Genomic DNA, 22,738 nt, shown 5'->3' with positions numbered 1-22,738 from the left:
GAGATGTCAGGGGAGTGGGATCACCTCCTGTTCGGTGTTTTCACCTCCTTTCCTGAGACGTCAGGGAGGGTGTGACCACCTGTGTTCTAAAACAAAAGAAAGCGGGAGATGTAGAGGGCTAAAACTCTGAATGTGTGTGTGTGTGTGTGTGTATTTAAAATTTAGAAACCCACCATTTAAATTGCCTGTAAGTTGTGCTTGAAGACTGAATGCATTATTTATACTTGTCTGTATCTAGTAAACATTTTAGCAATTTCTTAAGAAAGATAATGTGAAAAAAAAATTAATTCTTGTCCATGAACAGTTCAAGGTAATTTATTTTAGTTAAATATAAACTGTTCAAACATCCACAGTGTTTACTGAATATGTTAATATCTCTATATTTAACCTGTTTCATTTAGTTGCTTGGTAACACATTCTACTATTCACAATGAGGATGGTTACGCTCTATTCCCTACCCTAATTTGACCACATATGCAATATAGTGTTCAGTTTTTAGTTTTATGGAATATTTTTTAGAATGTTTTAGAAAGAATATTTGTAAGCTAGAGCATATTCAAAGATAGGTGACCAGGATGGTGAGGAAGTAAAAAAGTTCAGAGGTTACTGGAAGAAGGGAGATTTGAAGAGGTTATGATAGTTGTCTGTTATGTGTAGAAGAGACATGAATTTTATTCTGCTTAGAGTAGAATTAGAAGCAATGGGTGGAATGTGCAGATTGGCTGATTCATGAGGAAAAATTTGATTAACAATTGGTCTGTCTCAAAATGAGATTAACTGTCTCAGAAAACTGTGAGCTCCCCAAGGCTGGGGGTCTTCACATTCATCAGGAATGTCATAGAAGGAAGTCCACTAAACCAGGAGATCTTAGATGGACAACCTCAAGATGCTAGGATTCTAGGATCCTGCATTATTCAGCATATTCCAGAGCAAGAATAATTGTGCTGATCCCTTTGCACTATCTAAGCCAGTTCCCTTTGTGACCAGCAGAAACTGGCTGGCCTGGCTACAAAATGTATTCCATTGCCAAAGTAAAACTCACTTTTGCACATGCTGATTGAACTCATGACCTTAACCTCATTAGCCCTGTACTAAACAGCAAAAAATACACCCACACTCAGATTAGGAGCTACAAAAGAAATACGTTTTCATGCCTTAAACCACTTCATTCATAGTTTTCACTTATCCACAGCCATTTCCTTTATGGTTGTCAACTTGTTAGGTTATAGCAATATGGTGATGGTAGGGGGGGTTGTCTATTAATAAAATATATGTCAAATCCACTTATAGCAAACTCCCGCTAATATTTTAAGTCTTTTGTCATGATGGAAATCTGGTTGAATATTAATTGAAATGTACAACTATGGGGTGGGGCTTGAATTTTCTTTTATTATGCAAGACTTTATTATTAAAATATTTTTGTTATGACATTATGTAATGTGCTTTCTAGAGCCCCCAAGTTGGGGTGTCAGAATATATCATCTGAACTAGCTCTCTGGAGGATCTCGGGACCAGCCTGAGTTCTTGGACTTAATGGAGGAGTGCAGGAGGCAGGAGAGCCACGAGGAGGATGGTCAAAAACGGGAATGTCTCATTTCCAGTCCTTCTCAGTCTTTAAATACCCTATTACAATTACATCATTACAGCATACTGAATATGTGTGAACTTGGAGAACCATTACATCACCTTACTTAAGTATTAAGTATAAGTGAACTAGAGAACCCTCATCAATTCCATTGAGTTAACATCTTGTTGTAAGTATCCTTGTTTCAAGTATACTTTTCCAGAATTCCGGCCCTCTACAACATTATATCCCATATCATATAATAATCTGCTATCATTTGGAGGCATAACATCTTCCAAACTTTATTTTTAAATATAAATTTATAGACTTCTAATATGATGGAATTCACATACAAATTAATAGATTTCTAACATGATACAATTCCAATCTAGTGGCTTTTTCAGGGATTACTATGACTTGCATCAGGTTCCTGGGAATAAAAAGATATTGGCAGGGAAAACAAATTTCAACTTGGTCTGGGAGAGTTCCCCCATTTATTTATGTTCCCCCAAATAGTAATCCTGGCACCAAAGCCATGAATATATACCTATGGAGAAGGACAGCTTTGTTATTCTCCACTTAGAAGAATGGTATTCAAGTTGAAGAACATTCTGTCAACTAAGAAAAGGATGAAATATTTCTCAAAGATACAGGACAAAATTCACCCTAAAGGGAGAAGAGGCATTATTCACTGATAATAATGGCAGTTGGGTGATGTAGTAGATAGAGCACTGGGCCTAGTGTTAAGGAACACTCATCTTCCTGAGTTCAAATCCAGCTTCAGACACTTACTAGCTGTGTGATTCTGGGTAAGTCATTTGCCCTTCTGTCTCAGTTTTAAGCTGGAAAAAGAAATGGCAACCGATTCCAGTATCTTTGCCAAGAAAACCCCAAATGGGTGATGAAGAATTGAACATTACTAAAAAATGACTAATTAGAAAAATGATATTATCTACCTTGACAAGTCTTTTGCAATATCCTAATCTAATCCTTAACCATTTAGATATTTCCTTTTCATATTTTCCATTGTTTTTCATATAAACACTTTTAAAATTTCCTTTTTCAATTCAACAAGCATTTTAAATACATGCTGAATGTATGGCAGTTTACAAGACCCAAACAAAACAGAAAAAAATCCAAAACCAAACCCAGGAAATCAACAACCATCTCTGCACTCAAAGAAATACAATTCTACTTTTTTTTTTTTTAAAGAATCCAAGTGCTAGCATGGACCTCAACTTCTGTATATGTGATGTGAAAACTCTAGATTTACAAGGGATTTTTTTGTGACATTTACTTTCTTCCTGATGAATATCCTTGCATTGCATTTATAACTTTCCATATTATTTGGTCTCAGAAAGCACATGTGTGAGTTATTTGCCTTTTCAGGAAATTATGCAAGTTCTCTCACAAACGTTTTAATTATTTTTTTTTGCATTCATGTTTGCATGAAACTGTTTTCAAAATTCAAGTTTTGGAATTCAAGAACTGTACTCTCCTCAAAATTAGTCATTTTTTCATCCAATAAGTTTGCAAATGTGATGCTTAAATGGAAAGAAGCCAAAAGCCTATAGTACTATTCCTGAGGAAAATCTAAGCAGCTGTGGCTGTGTAATTTAAAACCTCTGAAAAGTCTGCTGCAGTACTTGCCCTGCGTTATTTTAACATGAGGACTGGATGCAGACAGTTCTCCAAAGGATTCCCTTCCCCACCGCGTGGAAAAAAAGAAGTGAAAGACAAACCTGAGTACAACCTGAAAGGTCCAAATTGGTGATCTTGTGGCATCCTTTGCCTAAATTCAGGTACAGTAAACCTTTCTCTGTGAAGTTTCTGCAATAAGCCAAACTAAGTTTCTGTAAGTTGGGGAAACATCTGAAAAGAAAACCAAGAAAAAAGGAGACGAGAGGAGGGAATGGTCATTATGATTCACTACAGAATTCACATTTTAACTGTTTGCTTGCATTTTTCTTAACATAAAGTGTCTAAGAGAAGTAAAACTGTTAACTGGACATCCTATTTTCAGATGTTTGATAATGTCTTTTGGGCAGGGTTTGGGGTAAATCTGCAGTAGTGAGGGAAAAACTCTCCATACTAAAGAAATGAAGATTGGCAGTAAAATTTCAGAACTATTTGGAGTTAGGGTTAGAGTTAATTTTAGATGAAAGTCTCTCTCTCAAAGGAGATTAATTTAAATTTTAAAAGAACTAATTTTTAAAAGACTACTGAAGATGCATGAATATTTTTGTAAAACTGGCATATTTTAAAAACAGAGTTGCAAGATTTGTTCTCTTGTTTATTGTAAGTTTTATCTGCAAAACATCAAAATTAGAATTTCAGTAAGAAATGCTATAAGTGTGAAAAGAATAAAAACTGTAAAATTTTCTCTTCTGATGAACTATTAATATATAAAATTGTTAAAGACTCATTTGATTTAAAAAACATATTGGAAAAAACAATAAAAAATAAATCTGGAATCACAGTTGGGTAAGAGATGGGAGGCACCTAGATCAATTCCCTTATTTCACATTTGGGAAAACTGAGGACCAGAGGGATTAAGCAAATTTCTCAAGGTGACTCATCTAACTAGTGGCAGAAATGGGACTAGAACCAGATCTACTGGATCAGTTTCCATGGATCTTTCCAAGCTATAATTGGTTATTTAAAAGGAACCTAAAAAGGTATTTTTAAAATGGAAAAAAAAAAACGTTTTAAATGAATTTTTACCATTTATAGTGTCTACCAACCATTTCTAGTACAAATCTTAGAAAAAGACTAATGTACTATGATTAAATGAGCTTAAAATAGTATACAGCAAATGGTTTAAAGCAGATATGATATAAATAAGAAAATACATCATAGACTATGAATCTTCTGAAAATTGAAGCAAAGCAATTGCAGCTATGCCACAATGACCAAAATGAAGGCTTCCAGAGAGATGAAATGTAATTAGAATGAGTCTATACCACTGTACTCTTTGAGCTTTCAGTTTCAGGACAGTCTTTGGGCAATTTTCCAAGCCAGTCCAAGTCTAGCATTTCAAAAAGTGCAAGAACTCCCACTACTGACAACTTCTAAGGAAGAGGAATAAGTCATTGTTATAGAAACTAACAACATGCGTTTGCAATTGACAACATTACAGAACAAAATTAAAGGACAAAAAAAAAAAAAATCAAGGGAAAATGATTATTAAAAAAAAATTTAGAAGACAATTCCTATTCAATGAAAAAAAATGAAACAATACACATTTATTATTTATTTCCAATAATTTGCAACACACATCTACATGACACAGATCTCTTCACTCATGCTGAATTTTTTTTTGAACAAAACATGATTTTTCCCTCTGCTTCCAGCTTGTATTCAAAACATATGAAGTATCTTTAATACTGTTCTGACTCAGATCAACAACTCAGTGAGGGGATAAGATAGCATTAGCAGAAACAGTACAGGCTATTCTCCTTCCTTGCTTGGAGCTCCTAAAAGGATCCAAAAGACTGTTAATAAAATCTTAAGAATATTTACTTCATCTTTACTACTCTTAAGAGAATACTGAATGTGAACTGGGAAAATGCAATTTTTTTCCATCTATATTCAGATATACAAAAACTAGTTAAACACAATGAAGGACACCTAACAACAGGAACTGTTAAGCAAAATATATAAATTCCAAAGACTCTTGTGGAATCTCTCTTCATGGTAGTCTTTTAAAATGAGAATCAACAATTATTTGACAAGACTGGACCAGATAGAGATATTTTTAGGAAGAAGGCAAAGGGATGGATACTTATATGATATTTCAGTATTTTGCCCCAATACTCTTGATCCTTTTGGTTCCATATAAAGAATGAAATCCACCATTTTCAAGATGTAAATCTCTTAGGATAAAAAATTTGTACTTTCATACTCTGAATAATTACCAACCTAATGAGTACCAATGATTTGTCTTCAGAATGGAAACCCATTAAGTATGGAAATCCACAGAGTACTTCTCTTGAACATGTTTCTTTTAAGTTTTTCCAGAGGAAATGATTGTTGGAGATTTATAGTTCCTAATAGGGGGATAAATAGCAATTGACAGTGAAATCTCACTTGGCAAATTTTAAGTAACACTGCTACATTTCATTATGAGTTTTGACCCAGAGATACGTCCCCTCCTGAGCAAGATCTGATCCCTAGTTTTCAAATTCTATTTCTGGCTTGCTTTGGTTTTTATTTTTACTTTTCGTTTTACCTTTTCCTAGTTACCTAGTTTTTTATGGAATTTTTTCCTCTCATTTTAATATTACTAATTTTTGGCTGCTATTATGTATAGAATGCTACCAATCTTCTAGAAACATTGGTGAGCAATCTTTAAGTAAAATTTGAGAATAAAAGATAGTTATTATTGTAAGAAATATAGAATTACATTTTTAAAAGAAGTTATATGGAAGGCCTTATGAATGTTAATCTCTCAAGGGCCACAGTAGTTGCTTCACAAAATGGAATTTCTAAAGAAAATCTAAATACAACAGTTAGGCCTCTTTCATAGGTATGTTTTGCCCCTTGTCATAATCAAATCAAGTCAGCTACTATCCATTCATTTCCTCTATCATGAAGGAATGAAGAAATAGAGAGCTCTTTGTTGATGGGGGAGTTACCATCTATGTGCTAAGACAAGGTATTCACACACACACAAAAAAAGAAGAGCAAACACATTAGCACACACCCGTGCTAGATTAGGTGCTATTCTATAAGTGCTGCTGAAATTCAGAGAAATGAAATATCCTGGGGAATTAAGTAGAGAAAGCTTAATGGGATTTAAGGTATGCAGGATTTGGACTTAGAGAGGAGGGAGACACTCTAGGTAAGAGAAGGGGCAGATCTGTGGAAGAAGATGTAAATGAATGCGTGAGGAACAAGGGGAAAGTTGTCAGATGACCTAAATGGAGGAATTATATAGGAAAATTGGAGAAGTGTTGTAGATACATGAAGGGTCCGAAATGCTAGACTAAACTAAATCAATCAGATGGTAGGAAATAACAGCAGGTTCTTTGGTGGGTGATGAGATGAGAGTAATGTTTAAGGAATATAAATCTGATGGAAGTGGGAAAGATGGATTTGAGGGGAGAGAAGCTGGTATTAGGGAAAAAAGACTTAATTGCCATGAATAGGCAATTGAAATGGACTTTGGTGGAAGAACGATGATCATAAGAGATGAGTAAATTCAAGGGTCATTTCTAAGTAGAATGAAGAAGACAACCTTAATCACTGAATGGGTGCTGCCTCAGTCAAACTGAAACCTGTGGAAGACCTCAGCTTAAAAAGGCCAAGGTCTCCCATTGCATCCAGGGCCCTCTCTAGTAGTCCTGCTCTGGCCACTGTACCCCAAGGCTCTGGAGTCAACCCAATCCAAAATTAAGGAGCTGGGGGCTCTGATCTGAAGTCATCAACATAGAAGTAAGGGTTATCTACTGAGAAGATAAATATCCACCCAAGGAATCAATGGAGAAAGATAATAAAAAGTATTTCCATTTATATGATGCTTTTAAAATTTACAAAGCTTATTACATATTTTATCTCATTTGATCCTCATTTTAAAAAATCTGTGTGAGGATTGCTATTATTTTTATCTTTATTTATCTTACTCAACTTTACTTAACATATAAGGGAACTAAAGCTGAGAAAGGTTGTGTCAAAAAGCCAGGAAGTATCAGAACTAAGATTTGAATTCAAATCTTCCTAATTAGAGGAAGATATGCCATTTGTTTGAAAATGCCTAAAATACAAAAATACATGCAGGATTACAAAGGAGACCAATCATATTGAAAAATAGTTATTGAAATATTATAAAAGTAAGTTCATGAGTCCCTCGTTAAATAACCTCTGCTCTTTGGTTTTAAGAAGAATTCTTGAAAAGTTGTCTCCAAATCCAATTTTATATTAAAAGTATTAGAGGATCTGATTATTGAAAGGAGCTACATGAAGAATCTTCTTATATCTACTATAGACAAATATTCCTCGGTCACCTCTTTTCATATATTTGAATTTTACAAATTTATAATTAGAGAAAGTTATAATGCTGGATTTTTTTTTTCAAATCAGACTTGTACCTCCATAGAAGAAATTTCTTGTACCTTCTCTGCAACTTACTGTCTTAATTGTCTGGAAAAATGACAGATTGAATGATCTCCCCAGGGTCACAGAGCCAATGTGTGCCAAAGGCAGAATTGGAAGATAGGTCTGATCAACTCTAGCCAGTATGCTATGCTAACTTTCAAATGTATGTTGAATTCTACATATAGCATTAGTATCATTGGCTAATTAATACATTTCAGTATAGTCTTATAAGAGATCATATGAAGCTTCACCCTAAAGAGAGAGGATGTTATATTTTCCTTTGAGTGTTAGTTGTAGCTTTCCAAGTAAGAATTTTTCAGCTTTGCTTAATACCTACATTGAATAAACACTTATTATGTGCCTGCTATGGTTAAGGCACTGAGAATGCTAATATAAATCCTCTACATGACCGTTTGCTCAGTGTGTTTTATGCCAAGACACACAAAGATGAAGAATATGTGGCTGCTAATGCTAAGGAGCAACAGTGTAGGAGGGGAGAGAAAACCTAAACACAAGAAGGTCTAATGCAAAAGAGAACATAACAAGTACTACCAAAGAGACATAGACAACATGCTCTAAGAGTTCAGATGGGAAAACTTACTTTAGGCTGGGGAAAAATAAAAGAAACCATCATGGAAAAAGTACAAGTCTTAAATAGTCTGTATAAAATTTTACCTAAAAACTGATGAATGTTATGTTAGTTTTTGGTTGTGATTAACTGTAAATTTATATATTATATAGGCATGACAGATTATGCAATGAGGGGCTATATTTTTTTCTGGTGACAAGTACAAGTTTTAAATAAACTTCAAGAATTTGAGGGTTGGGTGGGAAGACAGAGCATGAACAAAAACCCTAACTAGGAGAATGTGAAGTTTGTTTAAGAAAAAGTGACTGATCTATCTAGTTTAACTAGAGCAGAGGGGATATGGAAAAATGAGTTATGTTCAGGTTGTGAAGGGCCTTGCATGCCAGCTACAGAGCCACTGAAGACTTCTGAACACAAATATACCATGTTTAGATTATGTTTTAAGAAAATGAATATGGAAGGAGTGTACACAGAGTATAATGGAAATCGATGAACCAGTTAGAAGATTTTTGCCATAAGCTACTGAGGGCATGAACTAGGTTGATGGTAAGAAAAAGAGGAGTTGGTGATAAATGTGAAAGATGTGGCAGAGGAAGAATTAATAGGTCATGGAAATGGATTGAATGGTGAGGGTAAAGGCAAAGGGAGGAATAAAAGACAATTTCTATTTTTGAGCCCCAGGTAACCAGGGGCACTATTCACAATAATAGAGGATCAGGAAGAGGAGCAGAGTTTTTGCCCCTTTTATCCAGTTTTGGACTTTATGAGTTTGAAATGTAAGTAGAAATGTCAGATGGGTAACTGGAAATGTACTCAGGATAGAAACAAGAAGATATAAATGGAGGAGTCTACAGAGTAGTAAGAATGAGACCTGTGGGACACAATAAGATAATCAATTCAATTCAACAATATTTATTAAGTATCTACATGAAGAGGAAAGGAGATTTAAAATGCAAGAGAAAAGAAGATAGACCACATGAGATTTAACATTTACATCAAAGTTCTAAATAATTCAGGAAAAAATTCCCTTGAGAGAGGGTTTGAGATAAAATTCAGGAATCAACATTTAAATTGATTTATGTTTCCTTTATGTTTTCTCATCTCAATCACTTTCTGAAACAGATATTGATAAAGAATAATTTGTCCCAAAAATATAAAACAGAAGAGAGCAGACAGGATAGAATATTACTCTATTCCTCTCCTGAAAAATTAAGAAATAGATATGTATTTGTATTTTAGATTTGCTTTACTTTTTTTTTTTAAACTTTTTCAGACCATATTGCTGCTATACAGAGCAAACTTATGAGAAAACTCTCTCCTCCAATGCAGGTCCTCTCCTTCTCTTTAACTCACAGTCTTAAAATAGCTGCCTGGAGAACTGAGAAGTTAAGTGACCTAGGGTCACACATTCAGTTTGTGACAGAGACAGAACTTGAAGCCTGGTCTTCCTGACTTTCAGGTTGACTTTCCCCTTTCATTATAGTACATTGACTCTCATGTAAGATTTATACACATTTTTTAAAAATTATGATACAAATCACAACTAGGAGAAAAAGCCATTTCTTTAAAACAAAGAATAGTAAAATTAGGTTTTCCTATGGGATAACAGACATGTTTATTAAATCTCATCATCTATTTTTTTTCTACAAAATTTTAAAATACCACATTCTAAACACACAAAAAGCCTCTTGGACATTTTTCATGTCTTTAGAATCCCCCCCAAAAGTTATGTGTATTACTAAAAATTGATGAATGTTATGTTAGTTTTGGGTTGTGATTAACCAAAAAGTTATATATTATATATGCATGACAAATTATGCAATGAAGGGCTATATTTTTTCTGGTGACAATAAAAAAATTATGTCATAATCATTATAATTCATCCTGAAATTATGTTCTTTGGCAAGTCTTTTATCATAAATCTAACTGACTACTGTCAACTGTTTAGGAATGCCTATATGAGTCCTTAGTATTTTATATGTAAAAATATAACTACAGCTTGAATTTTCAGAGAATTAATTTTTGTTTCTATTGGTTTCTACTGTTTCTATTGTTTAAGAAACTGTAAGTCTTACCTTTCTCCATACAAATTGAAAAATATTCCAAATACATATTAATTTTCGCAGAATGGCTATTCCATATCCTTTCTACTATCTTTAGATTCCCAAATTCACTTCTCCCTCCTCTAATTGTGAGGTGTTATTGACAACCCCTGATGTGAAATGTCTCAATTTCTTTTCTTTATACTCAACATCTTTTTAAAAAATAATATTTCATTTTATTTACATACATTAAAAACAATTTAATTAGGGATTTTTTTTACTTTTGAGTTCCAAATTCTATCCCTTTCTTCTTTCCCTCTCCCCATTCTGAGATGGCAAGTGATCTGACATAAGTAATGCATCAACATATCTTTAAATCTTACCCATCATATCTTTCTTTTCTCCTGTCTCAAAGACATAGCTATCTTTTTTCTCTCTAACTCTTCCAGATGGAATATTTCTTTTTTCTTATTAAAGCTTTTTATTTTCAAAACATATGCATAGATAATTTTCAATATTTACCCTTGCAAAACCTTGTGTTCCAAAATTTTTTTCTGTTCCTTCCCCATCCCCTCCTCTAGAAAATATCTAGAAATAATGCAATATATGTTAAATATGTGCAGTTCTTCTCTACATATTTTCACAATCATCATGCTGAACAAGAAAAATCAAATCAAAAAGGAAAAAATGAGAAAGAAAACAAAATGCAGATAAACACAACAAAAAAGTAAAAATACTATGTTGTGGTCCACATTCAGTCTTCACAGTCCTTTCTCTGCCACCTGGAATATTTAGAGCAATGTTAGCGGTTAGTACAGTGTCGTAGATAGAAATTTAAAATACCATCTACTCCATCATTTTACCTTCAATTAAGATTGTACTTAAGAATTTTTTTTTCCTTACAGATATTCCTGGACTTGGGAATATACAAAAAGTAGTACTCAAGTCGGAAAGTGTAGAAGAATACAAAAAGGTTCTGTACCAAACTAATGTAAAAATGGTTTCCTATCCTCAAGCTTTCCAGAAAAACAAGTTATATCATCTCTCTTAGAAGTCCATTCTTATATTTTGCAATCTTATGTTCAAGTAGTTCTTTTAATCTCTAATTTGAATTCTTTCCCTAGTTCCATTATTTCATTTAACTTTGTACTTCAAATGAAGACCTAAATATTACGAATTAGAGCATGACTTGATAATTTTGTCAATTGCTAATGGTTTCTTTCTAATAAGCCTATGTTATTTAAAAAAACATGCATAAAACAATGTCCATTTTATGCAAGGAATTGTCTATCACTATTGATTGATAAGAACTGAGACTCTGGGAAGCACAAACTGATGAACATGAAACATGCAAACGAGTCACAGTTGGTGATTGCTTTATAAAGTTTTGGTCTCTTGCAGAACATTCAGGATAAATGCCATAGTACTGAATGAAAGCAAATGCACTAGTGAACTTGATGTCACTTGTTTCTTAATCAAATTACCTTGACAATAATTTTAGTGTTCCATTACTAATATCTGTATGAGCTATATTCAGATGAATAAGAGATGGGCAGCCTTCTAGCACATGTCTCATTACTTCATCCTAAAGAGAAACAAAAAATCCTCATTAAAATCTAATATGATTTGTAGCCTTCCCATTTTCTCACTGTTTCTTCTATTCCTCTCTTAAGGAAATATATATTTATATTCTTAGCAAAAAACACACACACACACACACACACACATGATATTATATAATCACATTAAGCTTGATAAAGTACATTGAGAGTGCATTAATTTGTTCAATCCTTATACTTCCTCTAAGTTAGTTATTATAAATATTATGTCCATTTGAGCAGCTAAATAACATAGTGGATAGAGTGACAAACCTGAAGTCAGGAAGACTCATCTTTCTCAGTTCAAATCTGGCCTCAGATACTTACTGTGTGACCCTGGGAAAGTCACTTCATCCTATTTGCCTCAGCTCCCTCATCTGTTAAATGGGCTAGAAAAGGAAGTGGTCAACTATTCTAAGATCTCTGCCAGAATAGATTCTAAGATCTATTCTAAAATCTCTAAGATTTGTGACCCAAATGGGGTCACAAAAAGTCAGAAACTACTGAAAAACAAACAATAAATCCCCATTTTACAAGAAAATGAAGCCTTAGAAAAGTCAAGTGGTTTGTTCAAGTCATAGATTCATTCTTTGGTCTTGCCTTGATATAACTTCAGTTCTTTTTATGCTGCTTCATATTTACATAGTACAACTCACTTTTCAGCCTCTGTTAGCTAATTCATAATGATATTAATTGCTTTTGAATGGAAAACTATACTTTTTCTTATAACTATATTTATCCAGCTTATTAAATTTATTTGCAAATGATTCATACCATTCGTTTGCAATATCAATTTCTCATTTAAATTTAAAATACTAAAAAAAATCAGCTCTCAGATAAGAAAGTAAGTGCTTAGGTGTCATATGTCAAATTACCTTAACTATAAAGATATAAAAACTGTCTACATATGAAATAACAAAAAATTCAAAATTATAGAATTACCATCAACAGGAAGTTCTGCTGCATTGGCAAGATTCCCTCTTTGTGAAGTATTTGGACACTGATACTCATCTTTGGTTACAGGTAGAATGAACTAGAAAGATTTTGGGATGATTTTTTGTGGGAAAAAAGGAGAACAGAAAGATGGTAATCTGAGAGGAGTGATTGGAAAACTAAGCATGTTTTTTTAAATGCTATACCAACTGGAAGCATTAGATTGCCTTGGTCCTCAATGAAAGGTACTAGAAAGGCAAACTAATGGAGAACAAAAGGAAAACAAGAATACTAGCTTACATACTTCTTCAGGTACAGATATAGAGAAGAAAAAAGTGTGGCCTCTCAGCAAAGAGCAGTAGAAGATAGGAATTTTTCATCTGCCACAGAATGACAGCTCTTTGAGATAAGTCAAATTAGAGAGCAATCAGCTCCTTTCTATAATATACAGATGTCAAAACAAGTTCAGATCAGTTATACCCTCAGTTTCTAGTGACTTGTGAAATGTCTTCAAAGTGACTATGCAAAGAAAGACTACATTAATAAACAGATATTTGAGGCCTCTAACAGTTTGCAAATTTGTCTATAATGCTCTTTGAATTTTTCTTAATATAAAACATTAGACAAGTTTTTGTGAGAAATTGAAGCCTGTTGAATGAATATAGTTCTTTAAATGTAAGTTTGCATCTAAAATGCCTTTTTCACTGAGAACAATAGTAAAATCTGGATGAAATTAGCAATACCACATATTATTAGAAATTATAGTTGGTAAGTACTTTGATGTTTTCAAATTTGATGCAGATGTCACTGAGGTTTGACTTTCTCACCACACTGGCAAATTCAAGGAATATTTAAATTTACTTAAGACATAATACCCAAATAAAAAAAAAAAAAAACAACCTAAGCCTTATACACGTAGCTCTTTCCCACAGGGCCAAGCACACAATAAGTTCAATAAATACTTGCTAAATGAATGAATCAGTCAATGGATGAAGGAGATTTGGCAGAAATAACTAAAGCTAGAAGAAAATATCTGGAGAATGAGGGAGAGAAAATTTTGTCTTTCTGATAGGGGAAACATTTTCACTTTGCACAAAAGTAACAATACAAGGAAAAAGAATGAAACTCCTTTTTCTGACCTAGCTTTCTGCATAGTTACTGATGTCTCCAAATTTTAGTGTATCCTTCCTGGAACTATATCAATATAAAGAAGCAGACAATTCACTTCAAAGAAAGTATCTGTGATTCACAGCATAATAAAAAGATTGCTAGGTTTGGAGTCAAATGTCCAGTTTCAAATGTTACTAGGCTATACTCCTTGTGTATCCCTGAGCAAATTATTTAATTTTTCTGGAGCCCATTACCTCATCTTTGAAATAAGGGCTTGGATTAGGTGACCTCCAAGGATTCTTACAACACCAAATCTTGGTAATATTATCCATTGGCTACTCATAGGTATTCCCTCTATGTTGATGAGCACCTGATTTAAATCCACAAATTTAGTAGACAGCAAGGAAGGAAAAGAGAAAGCTTTGAACAGTTAAAAACACTTGAAAATTATGTGTATACACATTGTTTTTGTATTTTTTTCTCTGCACTTAAAAATAACATTTTTGCCATCAAAATGAGGAGCATGGGGTAGATTATATGAGGAAATTGCTGCCAGATGCTGTAAAAAGGGAGACCACCATAACTGCTCCATTAGTAGCCAAGAGTATAATTCAAGAACAGCAGTCTCTCAGTAGAAAATCTCTGAAGAAATTATAGAAGTAGTTGAAGAGAACCAGTCCTCACTGCTCTCAGAAAGGCAAAGATCTGTGGTTCCTTGTATATCATGTCTAGTTAGTAAATATTTGTTGAATTAAATTGAATCAAGTTTTTTTAATATTCCTGCAACACTCAGAACAGTTCCATATACACAGTAGACTCTTAAGACAATATGTGTCACATGGACGATTATGCATTCTTGTTAACTTTTGGCAGAAATATTTTATTAAAAATCTGAATGCTTTGTCATCATCTTTTACGAGCCTTTGAGAGATATAGCACTACTGCTACTGATAATTGTCAAACATCAGGAAGTTATATTGAGAAAAAAATTGAATTTATTTTCCATATTAGGAAACACAAGCTGAGGTGATAGATAAGGCAGGGAATCTGTGACTATGTCCTGTGTGTGTGTGTAAAATAGGCAGATATACCTATATATGTACCTATGCCTCTAAATACACACACATACACACACACACACACACACACACAAACACATACACACACACAAATATCTCTATAAAAGAAGATAAGAAGTGGCTCTGATTATCCGTTTTACAAATAAATTGAGAAAATGAATCCTTTAAGCACTTCCTTTTTTCAGGATTCAAACTTAGATATAGCATCTCAGTTCATATAACAGTAATGTTTTTTAAATGAATAGATATCTAATTAACAATCTAGTTACTAAAAAATTGACTTCATTCCCATCTCCCCAAAAATTTATCAAGGGGCAAATGAACCAGCATTAGACCATTAGACTATTCCTTGTACTTATTTTAATGACTGGTGCCCTATAATGAAATCCTATTGGGATGCTTCATTGTGGCAGGAAGCTTACTTTGCTTTTTCAAAATCTATGACTATAGGGTTCACATATGGACAGGGCTGTTTAAACTGGAAAAATGTGGAAGATGGGGCTAATGATGGATTATGTTTTACTCATCCAAGGCTCAGCCTAGCTAAATTCAGAGAAGCTCATTGACAGAAAGCTAATCACCAAATGAGGAGTTTCTTTAGTCACATCAAGTTATAAAGATCATCTATTAAGGCCCAGAGAGGTTTTGATCAATGTAACACCAAATTCCATGGATGAGAGGGTTAGGTCTTATGCAGATCATTGACAACCAATTTAGTTATGGAAATAGTCATAAATGCATGGAAATGGAGAGTCTGGCCCATTTCCATATATGAGTGTATGCATACATAGATATATGTACATTTAGTCAGATATCTGTATTTGTATATTTAACTAGCTTTCCTTGGTATAGAGAACACATAATAAGAATATTCCTTCTGCTAATGTTAATTGGTCATTTCTCTGCAACTCATAGTCTTAGAGAATTGCCTAAAATTATAAATATGGTTCATTTTAAAGTAATCTTTAGCTCATATATATCTGTCAGTGTTGATAGCAATAGGCACATTCCTTTGAGATTAATATTTATAGTAAATATAGGAATAGAAATTTCTTGCCAATCTTAAAACAGCTTGCCTTTCTCTCATGGAATTAACCTCCAACCTTCAAAATAAATACATAGAGTATAACTTTCTTTTGGTAGCATTCCCAAACATATATTGGTACTCCAAATTGAAAATGCTAATTCATTCTCTCTGTCTCTCTCTTTGTCTCTCTCTGTCTTTTAATACACACACATACACTAACACATACACACACATATCCATGCACCAAATGCTAGTAAAGTTTAAAAAAAAAAAAAGATTAATACTCACATTTAGTCCTTCACATTCAGAAACATTTAATTCTTGTAAATTTTTACACTGATCTAGTGAAAAATAAATAAGAAGTTATTGTAAGATTTATTGTACACATTTCAACTTATTTTTTTTCAAGAATGTAAAAAAAGAATAAGATCCCATGAAATGTAGCACATTCATTAGAAAATAAGAAAAGAAATTTTGGCAAGCAATCCATTCTAAATATATGTCTGCTTTTCCAAGGAGGCGGTTCCTCTTGGCCTAAAATTATAATAGACAGACAAACTTATAATTTTATGAAGATTAAAAAAGGGTAAGTAGAAAGAAAAAAATTATTTATTTCAGGATAACAGCATACATCATAGTCTTGAACCTTCAAAACAACTTCAATAAAACCAGCTTTTATATTTTTATAATACACCTTGGAAATTTGGCACAAAACTCTCCACCAAAAAAAGCCAGTTTATAAAAGTTGCTCAAGAGCAAATTACAAACCATCATTTAAAAAAAAAAAAAAACTACAAGCAAAATCTTCAGATATGTATTATTCAAAAAATATTTAGTAAGTGTCTACCATGGCCAAGCATGGTGATTGTAGTAATGGGGAAGAGGCAGGAAGGAAAATTCAGAGACATAGTTCCTGTTCAACAGAGTTTTTTATCTACCCAGAAAGATACAATATGAATATTTTTTTATTATAGCTTTTTATTTACAAGATATGTACATGGACAATTGCAAAACTTTTTGTTCCAACTTTTCCCCTCCTTCCCCCCACTCTCTCCCCAGATGGCAGGTAGACCAATACATGTTAAATATGTTAAAGTTAAAATACGAATATTTTTAAAAACCACTTCTCTAATATATTAGATTATGCAGAAATACTGTATGAGTGACACAGATTTCGGGGGAAAGTGAAATCTCTTCCATCCAAAGTTATCAAGGAAGAATCATGGAGTAATCTACACTTAAATTAGGCCTTAAAGGATGAGCAGGATTTTGACTAGGGTAAACAAATATTTTAGGTGCAGCAACAAAGTGAGGTAGGTTAGCACAAGGTAGAAATATAATAATTCATAGATAATAGGTCTTCTCATATCAATCAAGTCTCAATAAGAAAAATTCTATTAATAATTATAAGTATTTAGAAATACAAAGAGGCATAATATAGCAGACAGATTCAAATCCTATCTCTGACACTTACTAGAGGTATGACTCAGGGCAAGTTCCTTAAACTGTATTGCCTCAAGCAATTCCTAGTGCTTAACTAGGAGTTCCTATACCAGGACTTCCTTTCATTGATGACACATCTTTTATTTATTTACTTAATTATAATTCTATCCTAGTTAACATTTCTTCTACTGTAAAAAGTGGATCACCTCCTAAATTAATGATGCAAACCAGAAGGCTTGCCCCTAAAAAAAAAAAAAAAAAGAAAAAGAAAAAAGAAAGAGACCTTTGAAAGAAATGTTGATCTTGGAAGTCTTCAGTAGCACAACATAAGGAAAATATAGATTCCAAAAGAAATACATGTTAACTGGATTTGGGTGAAAAATATTTTTACAGGTTTGAACAGCTGCTTGAGACTGGTGAAATTATCCTTTTAATTTTAAAATTAGGTTTCAAAGATCTATATCAATAAGTACTTATTAAGGTCTAGTATTGTGCCAGGTTCTGTACTGTACTATGTGCTGGGAATACAAATGAGATGAAAGAAATAATCTCTATCTGCAAGAAGGTTATATCATAATAAAACACACAGCAAGAAAATATAAAATTATAGATAATATATAAATATATTATACATATAGAGTTAGTTCCTTTTCTCTGCATCCAGAAGACAAAAACTACTGCAAATTCAAGTCACCTTTTTAGCATTTATCCTCACAGAGGATCTTTCGAAAAGATAATTCACAATCAATAATAAATTCCTTCATAGGAAAGTCAAAGAATGACCGTTTGAAATATCTTCTTGCTTAAAATGTGAATAAGGACACTTTTTCAAAATAGTTTTCCTAACGGCACCTATAGTTCACAATTCTAGCTTAATTTAAAAACCACCATAACAGTGAGATAAAGGAAATGTCCTAATTGATATGTTTTGCTATGAATAAATATATCTGTTTTCTACTTTTGAGGCAAATGTTGTTTTGAGCATCCTTTTTATTTCAGCCTGGAGCTCCTCTCCCCTCCCCCAATAGCTTTAGACTCTTATTACGTTGTATCTTCCTCAAAAATATTGCTCTCACCTGTCTTTCAACTCTTTCTGATAAGGAAATAATAACTAAGATGTTAGTTGATAATACAAAAAGGTTTGACATTTTAGTACAAATGTTTAATTTTAATTTAATTCTGTTTAATTTTAGGATAGTTCTTTTGGAGTATCTCCCAGTCTTCATGGGTTCCCCAAACAAGTCATCTCAGGTTCAAGTTGCTATATGGGATCTAGTGTTATTGAAAATCACAGTTCATAAACACCCAGACAGAGAGAACTATTAGTTCAAGCTAAAATTATGTAATGAAATAGCATAGTAAGAACAAATACTGACGCTAAAGCTTAAATCTTTTGGCCCCATAATAAAAAGACCAGATTCAATGGAAAAGACCTTAAAGTTAAGAAAAACTGAAAGCAAATGTAAAAGTGGATAGCAGATGATGAGATGGATAGATAGTATCATGGAATCAAAAACATGAAGTTGGCAGAGTTCATGAGATAATGGAGGATATGTGTCTGGAGTGCTCATGGGTCATAGATTCAGATACCACTGAACAACAATAGCACAGTAAGGAAACCATAATAATAACTATAAATAATAATAAATCATAAATAAATAATAAAATATTTCCCCCTTAAACATAAAGCCTGCCTAGAAATGACACATAAAAGGACAAAACATGTGAACATGTGCCCAAAATATTTACCATACATGGAACACACAATAGGGCACAGAATAATGATCACATATGTCTAAGGTATACATGAACTCAACCCTATGACACTGCAGGATTGCTAATATCTTAATTCTAATTAGGCTTGTACAACACAGGTGGATAGTTTAGCAGGACATGGTCTCCACTAAAAAGTAGGACATGGCAGGCACTTCTTGATGGCGCTTCACTGGGGATATCAGGCGTATTCTACTATACCTAAGACTGTAGGTTCTCTCCACATCTAGCTTCTAGAGTGGGCTGTTCAGCTGAAATCCTTCTTTCTAGAAGAGAAGGGGTATCTGCCATTTTTTTCCCATCTAAAACCCCAGAAGCTTTTGCTATATAGTTCTTTCGAAAAAGCAGAAGACACTCACTCTTCAGACTAGGATAAAATCTCAAGCAGCTTTCTCCCCTAAAAAAGATTTATCTGTTCTCAGAGCCTTGGCTGTAATTGGCCCTTCCACCAGAACATGATATTCTTTTTTTTTCCCCTTGGGAAATCTTGTTTATTTCATATATATATATATATATATATATATATATATATATATATATATATATATATATATATATATATATATATATATATATATATATATATATATATATTTTATTTTAATAGTTTTTATTTACCAGATATATGCATGGGTAATTTTACAACATTGACAATTGCCAAACCTTTTGTTCTAATTTTTCCCTTCCTTCCCCTCCCCCTGCCCAGATGGCAGGTTGACCAATACATGTTAAATATGTTAGAGTATATGTTAAATACAATATATGTCTACATGTCCATACTGTTGTTTTGCTGTACAAAAAGAATCGGACTTGAAATAGTGTACAATTAGCCTATGAAGGAAATCCATAATGCAGGCAGACAAAAATAGTGGGATTAGGAATTCTATGTAGTGGCTCATAGTCATCTCCCAGAGTTCTTTCGCTGGGTGTAGCTGGTTCAGTTCATTATTGCTCTATTGGAACTGATTTGGCTCATCTCATTGCTGAAGAGGGCCGCATCCATCAGAATTGATCATCATATAGTATTGTTGCAGAACATGATATTCTTTACCACAGGCACTGAGCTCTTTAGAAAACAAAATAGTGCAGCAAATTTGTGCCTCAAAGCTTTAAGTCCATTGTTAACCATGACTTGCTAAAGTTTTTAATAAGGACAGAAGTTGCAACCTGACTTGGGGTTAGAAACTCCTGATAGCTTCCTTTTTGTTTAATGTTTGACTGCTTAACTAAACCCAAACAAAATGCCAAACTGCCCCTTAGTCCATTACCTCTATTCTGACTTTTCTTGCCTTTCTTTTGATCTTGTAGTTAACAAATTTAACTCTACACTGCCTTCTATTTTTAAATCCTTCACCTTCTTGTTCTATCACTCAATCTATGCCAATCTCAAGCCCCGGAAAAGTCCCTTCCCATCTTCCTCCTTTGCTTGTAATAGAGTTGGAAGAAGTTACTCATGCCTTCTAGGTACACTACAAATTCATGCTAAGCGCAACTGGGCCTTCATTGCAATGTCTATTTCCCTCCAGTCAGTTCCCCAACTCACTACCTACAAAACCTACTACAAACTTTATCTTCTCTTTTTAAATCTCCCAAATCTCTCCTCCCATTCCTCTTTAATTTAACTTTATGGAGAAAATTGAGGTCAATTTTAAGCTCCCCTGTCCTTCCTTCTCTTTATCTCAAAATGTCTTACATCATCTTCCATTGTCTTAATTTAGCTGATTAACTGATTGAAAACTCACCAAGAATAATGGTGAGGGAGAGAGGGAAATTGACACTCTCACTAAATATTTTTCTGAGTAAGATAGTTATAGAATAATTAGTGAAGTCAAATAAAATAATTCAGAAAAGTCTCAGTTCAGATAAAAAGTAAAATGGAAATGTATTGTATCAACATTCAGAAGTGATCAGGTTTACAAGTATTCATGAAATGCCTGCTCTGTGTTTAAGGAAGGGCATACAAAAGATAAAGAAGATATGGTGACAAATAGTGTGCTTTTGACATAAGGATAAAAAAAAATAACAAATAATAACAAATAAGGAGGGGGAAAAGTGCACTGCTATAGTAAAGAATGTGCTGGATTTAGTATCATCAGACCTGGGCTCATATTCTGAATCTGCTAAATGGTGAGTTGGATAAGCCATTGGACTTCATTGGGCCTTAGTTTCCCCATCTATAAAATGATGGGATTAGACTAAATGATCTCTAAGATCTAAGAATCTGTGATCCTAATATCCCTCCATTATAAACCTCCTTTTGGAAAAAGTTACCATTTCTATGTGCTATTACAAATGTGATGACTAAATTATACTGTTATTTACATCCTTTTCACATATAGGAACCTGAAGAAATCCTTATGATTTCTAATCTTTTTCTTCTTTTCCAACCCAGGAATTCCACATAGTCCAGCTGTATCTCATCGTTTCTGAACTGCATTAGTTAATATTACACAAACTCAGATTTCAAAGGAACCCTTTCACAGTTTCATCTATCACACAAAATAATTGAGGCCAGCTGAATGTCAGGATGCAAGTGGTTGCCATTGTAATATTTCTCTTCTTTTGTAAAGCAGCTGAATTTAGGAAGACAAATTTGGGGAGTTCAAGAAGCAAAGCTCACAATGGAAGGGCAAACAATGGCAGGAGGGCCTCTAGCACTGTGAAGCGTTATGCTCCAGGCCTTCCATGTGACATATATACTTATCTTCATGAAAAATACTTAGATTGTCAAGAAAGAAGACTAGTTTATACTTTGCCTGGTTGGCCTGAGGATTTATTACATATGTTGCTGGCAAGAAATAAAATCCGTATATTGAAGAATAATATGTTTTCCAAGTTTAAAAAACTGAAAAGCCTGGATTTACAGCAGAATGATATATCCAAAATTGAGAGTGAGGCTTTCTTTGGGTTAAACAGACTTACCACTCTCTTACTTCAGCACAATCAACTAAAGGTACTGACAGAAGAAGTGTTCATTTATACACCACTTCTAAGCTATCTGCGTCTCTATGACAATCCTTGGCACTGTACTTGTGAGATGGACACATTGATATCCATGTTGCAAATCCCAAGGAACAGGAATTTGGGGAACTATGCCAAGTGCGAAAGCCCACGAGAACTGAAAAATCAAAAGCTGAAGCAGATACAATCTGAACAGTTATGTAATGAAGATGAAAAAGAACAACTGGCCCCCAAGACTCAAGTATCAGGGAGACCTACAGTTGTCAAGCCCGAGGCTGACTCCACTCTTTGCCACATTTATGTGTTTCCCATACAAACACTAGATTGCAAACAAAAAGGTCTGTATGCAGATTTTACTCTTTTCTATTAACTGGAGCTGTGAAAAGGGCTCCTTTGAATTTTATATTTTCTCTTGGTATTTTCTGATTTTGATTTATACATCTTCCTCTCAAGGACAATGGAATTTGCCAGCTAATTTTTCCCTGCTTCTGAAAGAATACAAGCTGTTCAACAGTCACTTTCT

At 33.6% G+C, this 22,738-nt stretch overlaps 2 protein-coding genes across 3 annotated transcripts in view; one reads left to right on the top strand and one right to left on the bottom strand.

The window, feature by feature from the left end:
- Window positions 1–22,738, bottom strand: part of FBXL13 (F-box and leucine rich repeat protein 13) — a 245,322-nt gene that overhangs the window by 116,663 nt on the left and 105,921 nt on the right. For both annotated transcript variants that reach the window (XR_012482417.1, XM_074268454.1), the window contains exons 6-8: window positions 16,327–16,379; window positions 11,776–11,876; window positions 3,307–3,436 (exon numbers count right to left, since the gene is read on the bottom strand). Coding sequence is in view for 1 of the 2 variants with exons in the window: in XM_074268454.1 (XP_074124555.1) it covers window positions 3,307–3,436; window positions 11,776–11,876; window positions 16,327–16,379 (284 nt within the window). In the remaining variant the exon portion in view is untranslated. The remainder of the gene's footprint in view (window positions 1–3,306; window positions 3,437–11,775; window positions 11,877–16,326; window positions 16,380–22,738) is intronic.
- Window positions 3,218–22,738, top strand: part of LRRC17 (leucine rich repeat containing 17) — a 47,009-nt gene continuing 27,488 nt past the window's right edge. The window contains exons 1-2 of the mRNA XM_074268455.1: window positions 3,218–3,366; window positions 21,647–22,553. Of these exons, the coding sequence (XP_074124556.1) occupies window positions 21,782–22,553 (772 nt within the window). The 5' untranslated portion in view covers window positions 3,218–3,366; window positions 21,647–21,781. The remainder of the gene's footprint in view (window positions 3,367–21,646; window positions 22,554–22,738) is intronic.

The sequence above is a fragment of the Sminthopsis crassicaudata genome, chromosome 5, assembly GCF_048593235.1.
Source record: "Sminthopsis crassicaudata isolate SCR6 chromosome 5, ASM4859323v1, whole genome shotgun sequence".
Classification (NCBI taxonomy): Eukaryota; Metazoa; Chordata; class Mammalia; order Dasyuromorphia; family Dasyuridae; genus Sminthopsis; species Sminthopsis crassicaudata.
The sequence above is the reverse complement of the archived record's forward strand: the minus strand, read 5'-3'. Positions and strand labels throughout refer to the sequence as shown.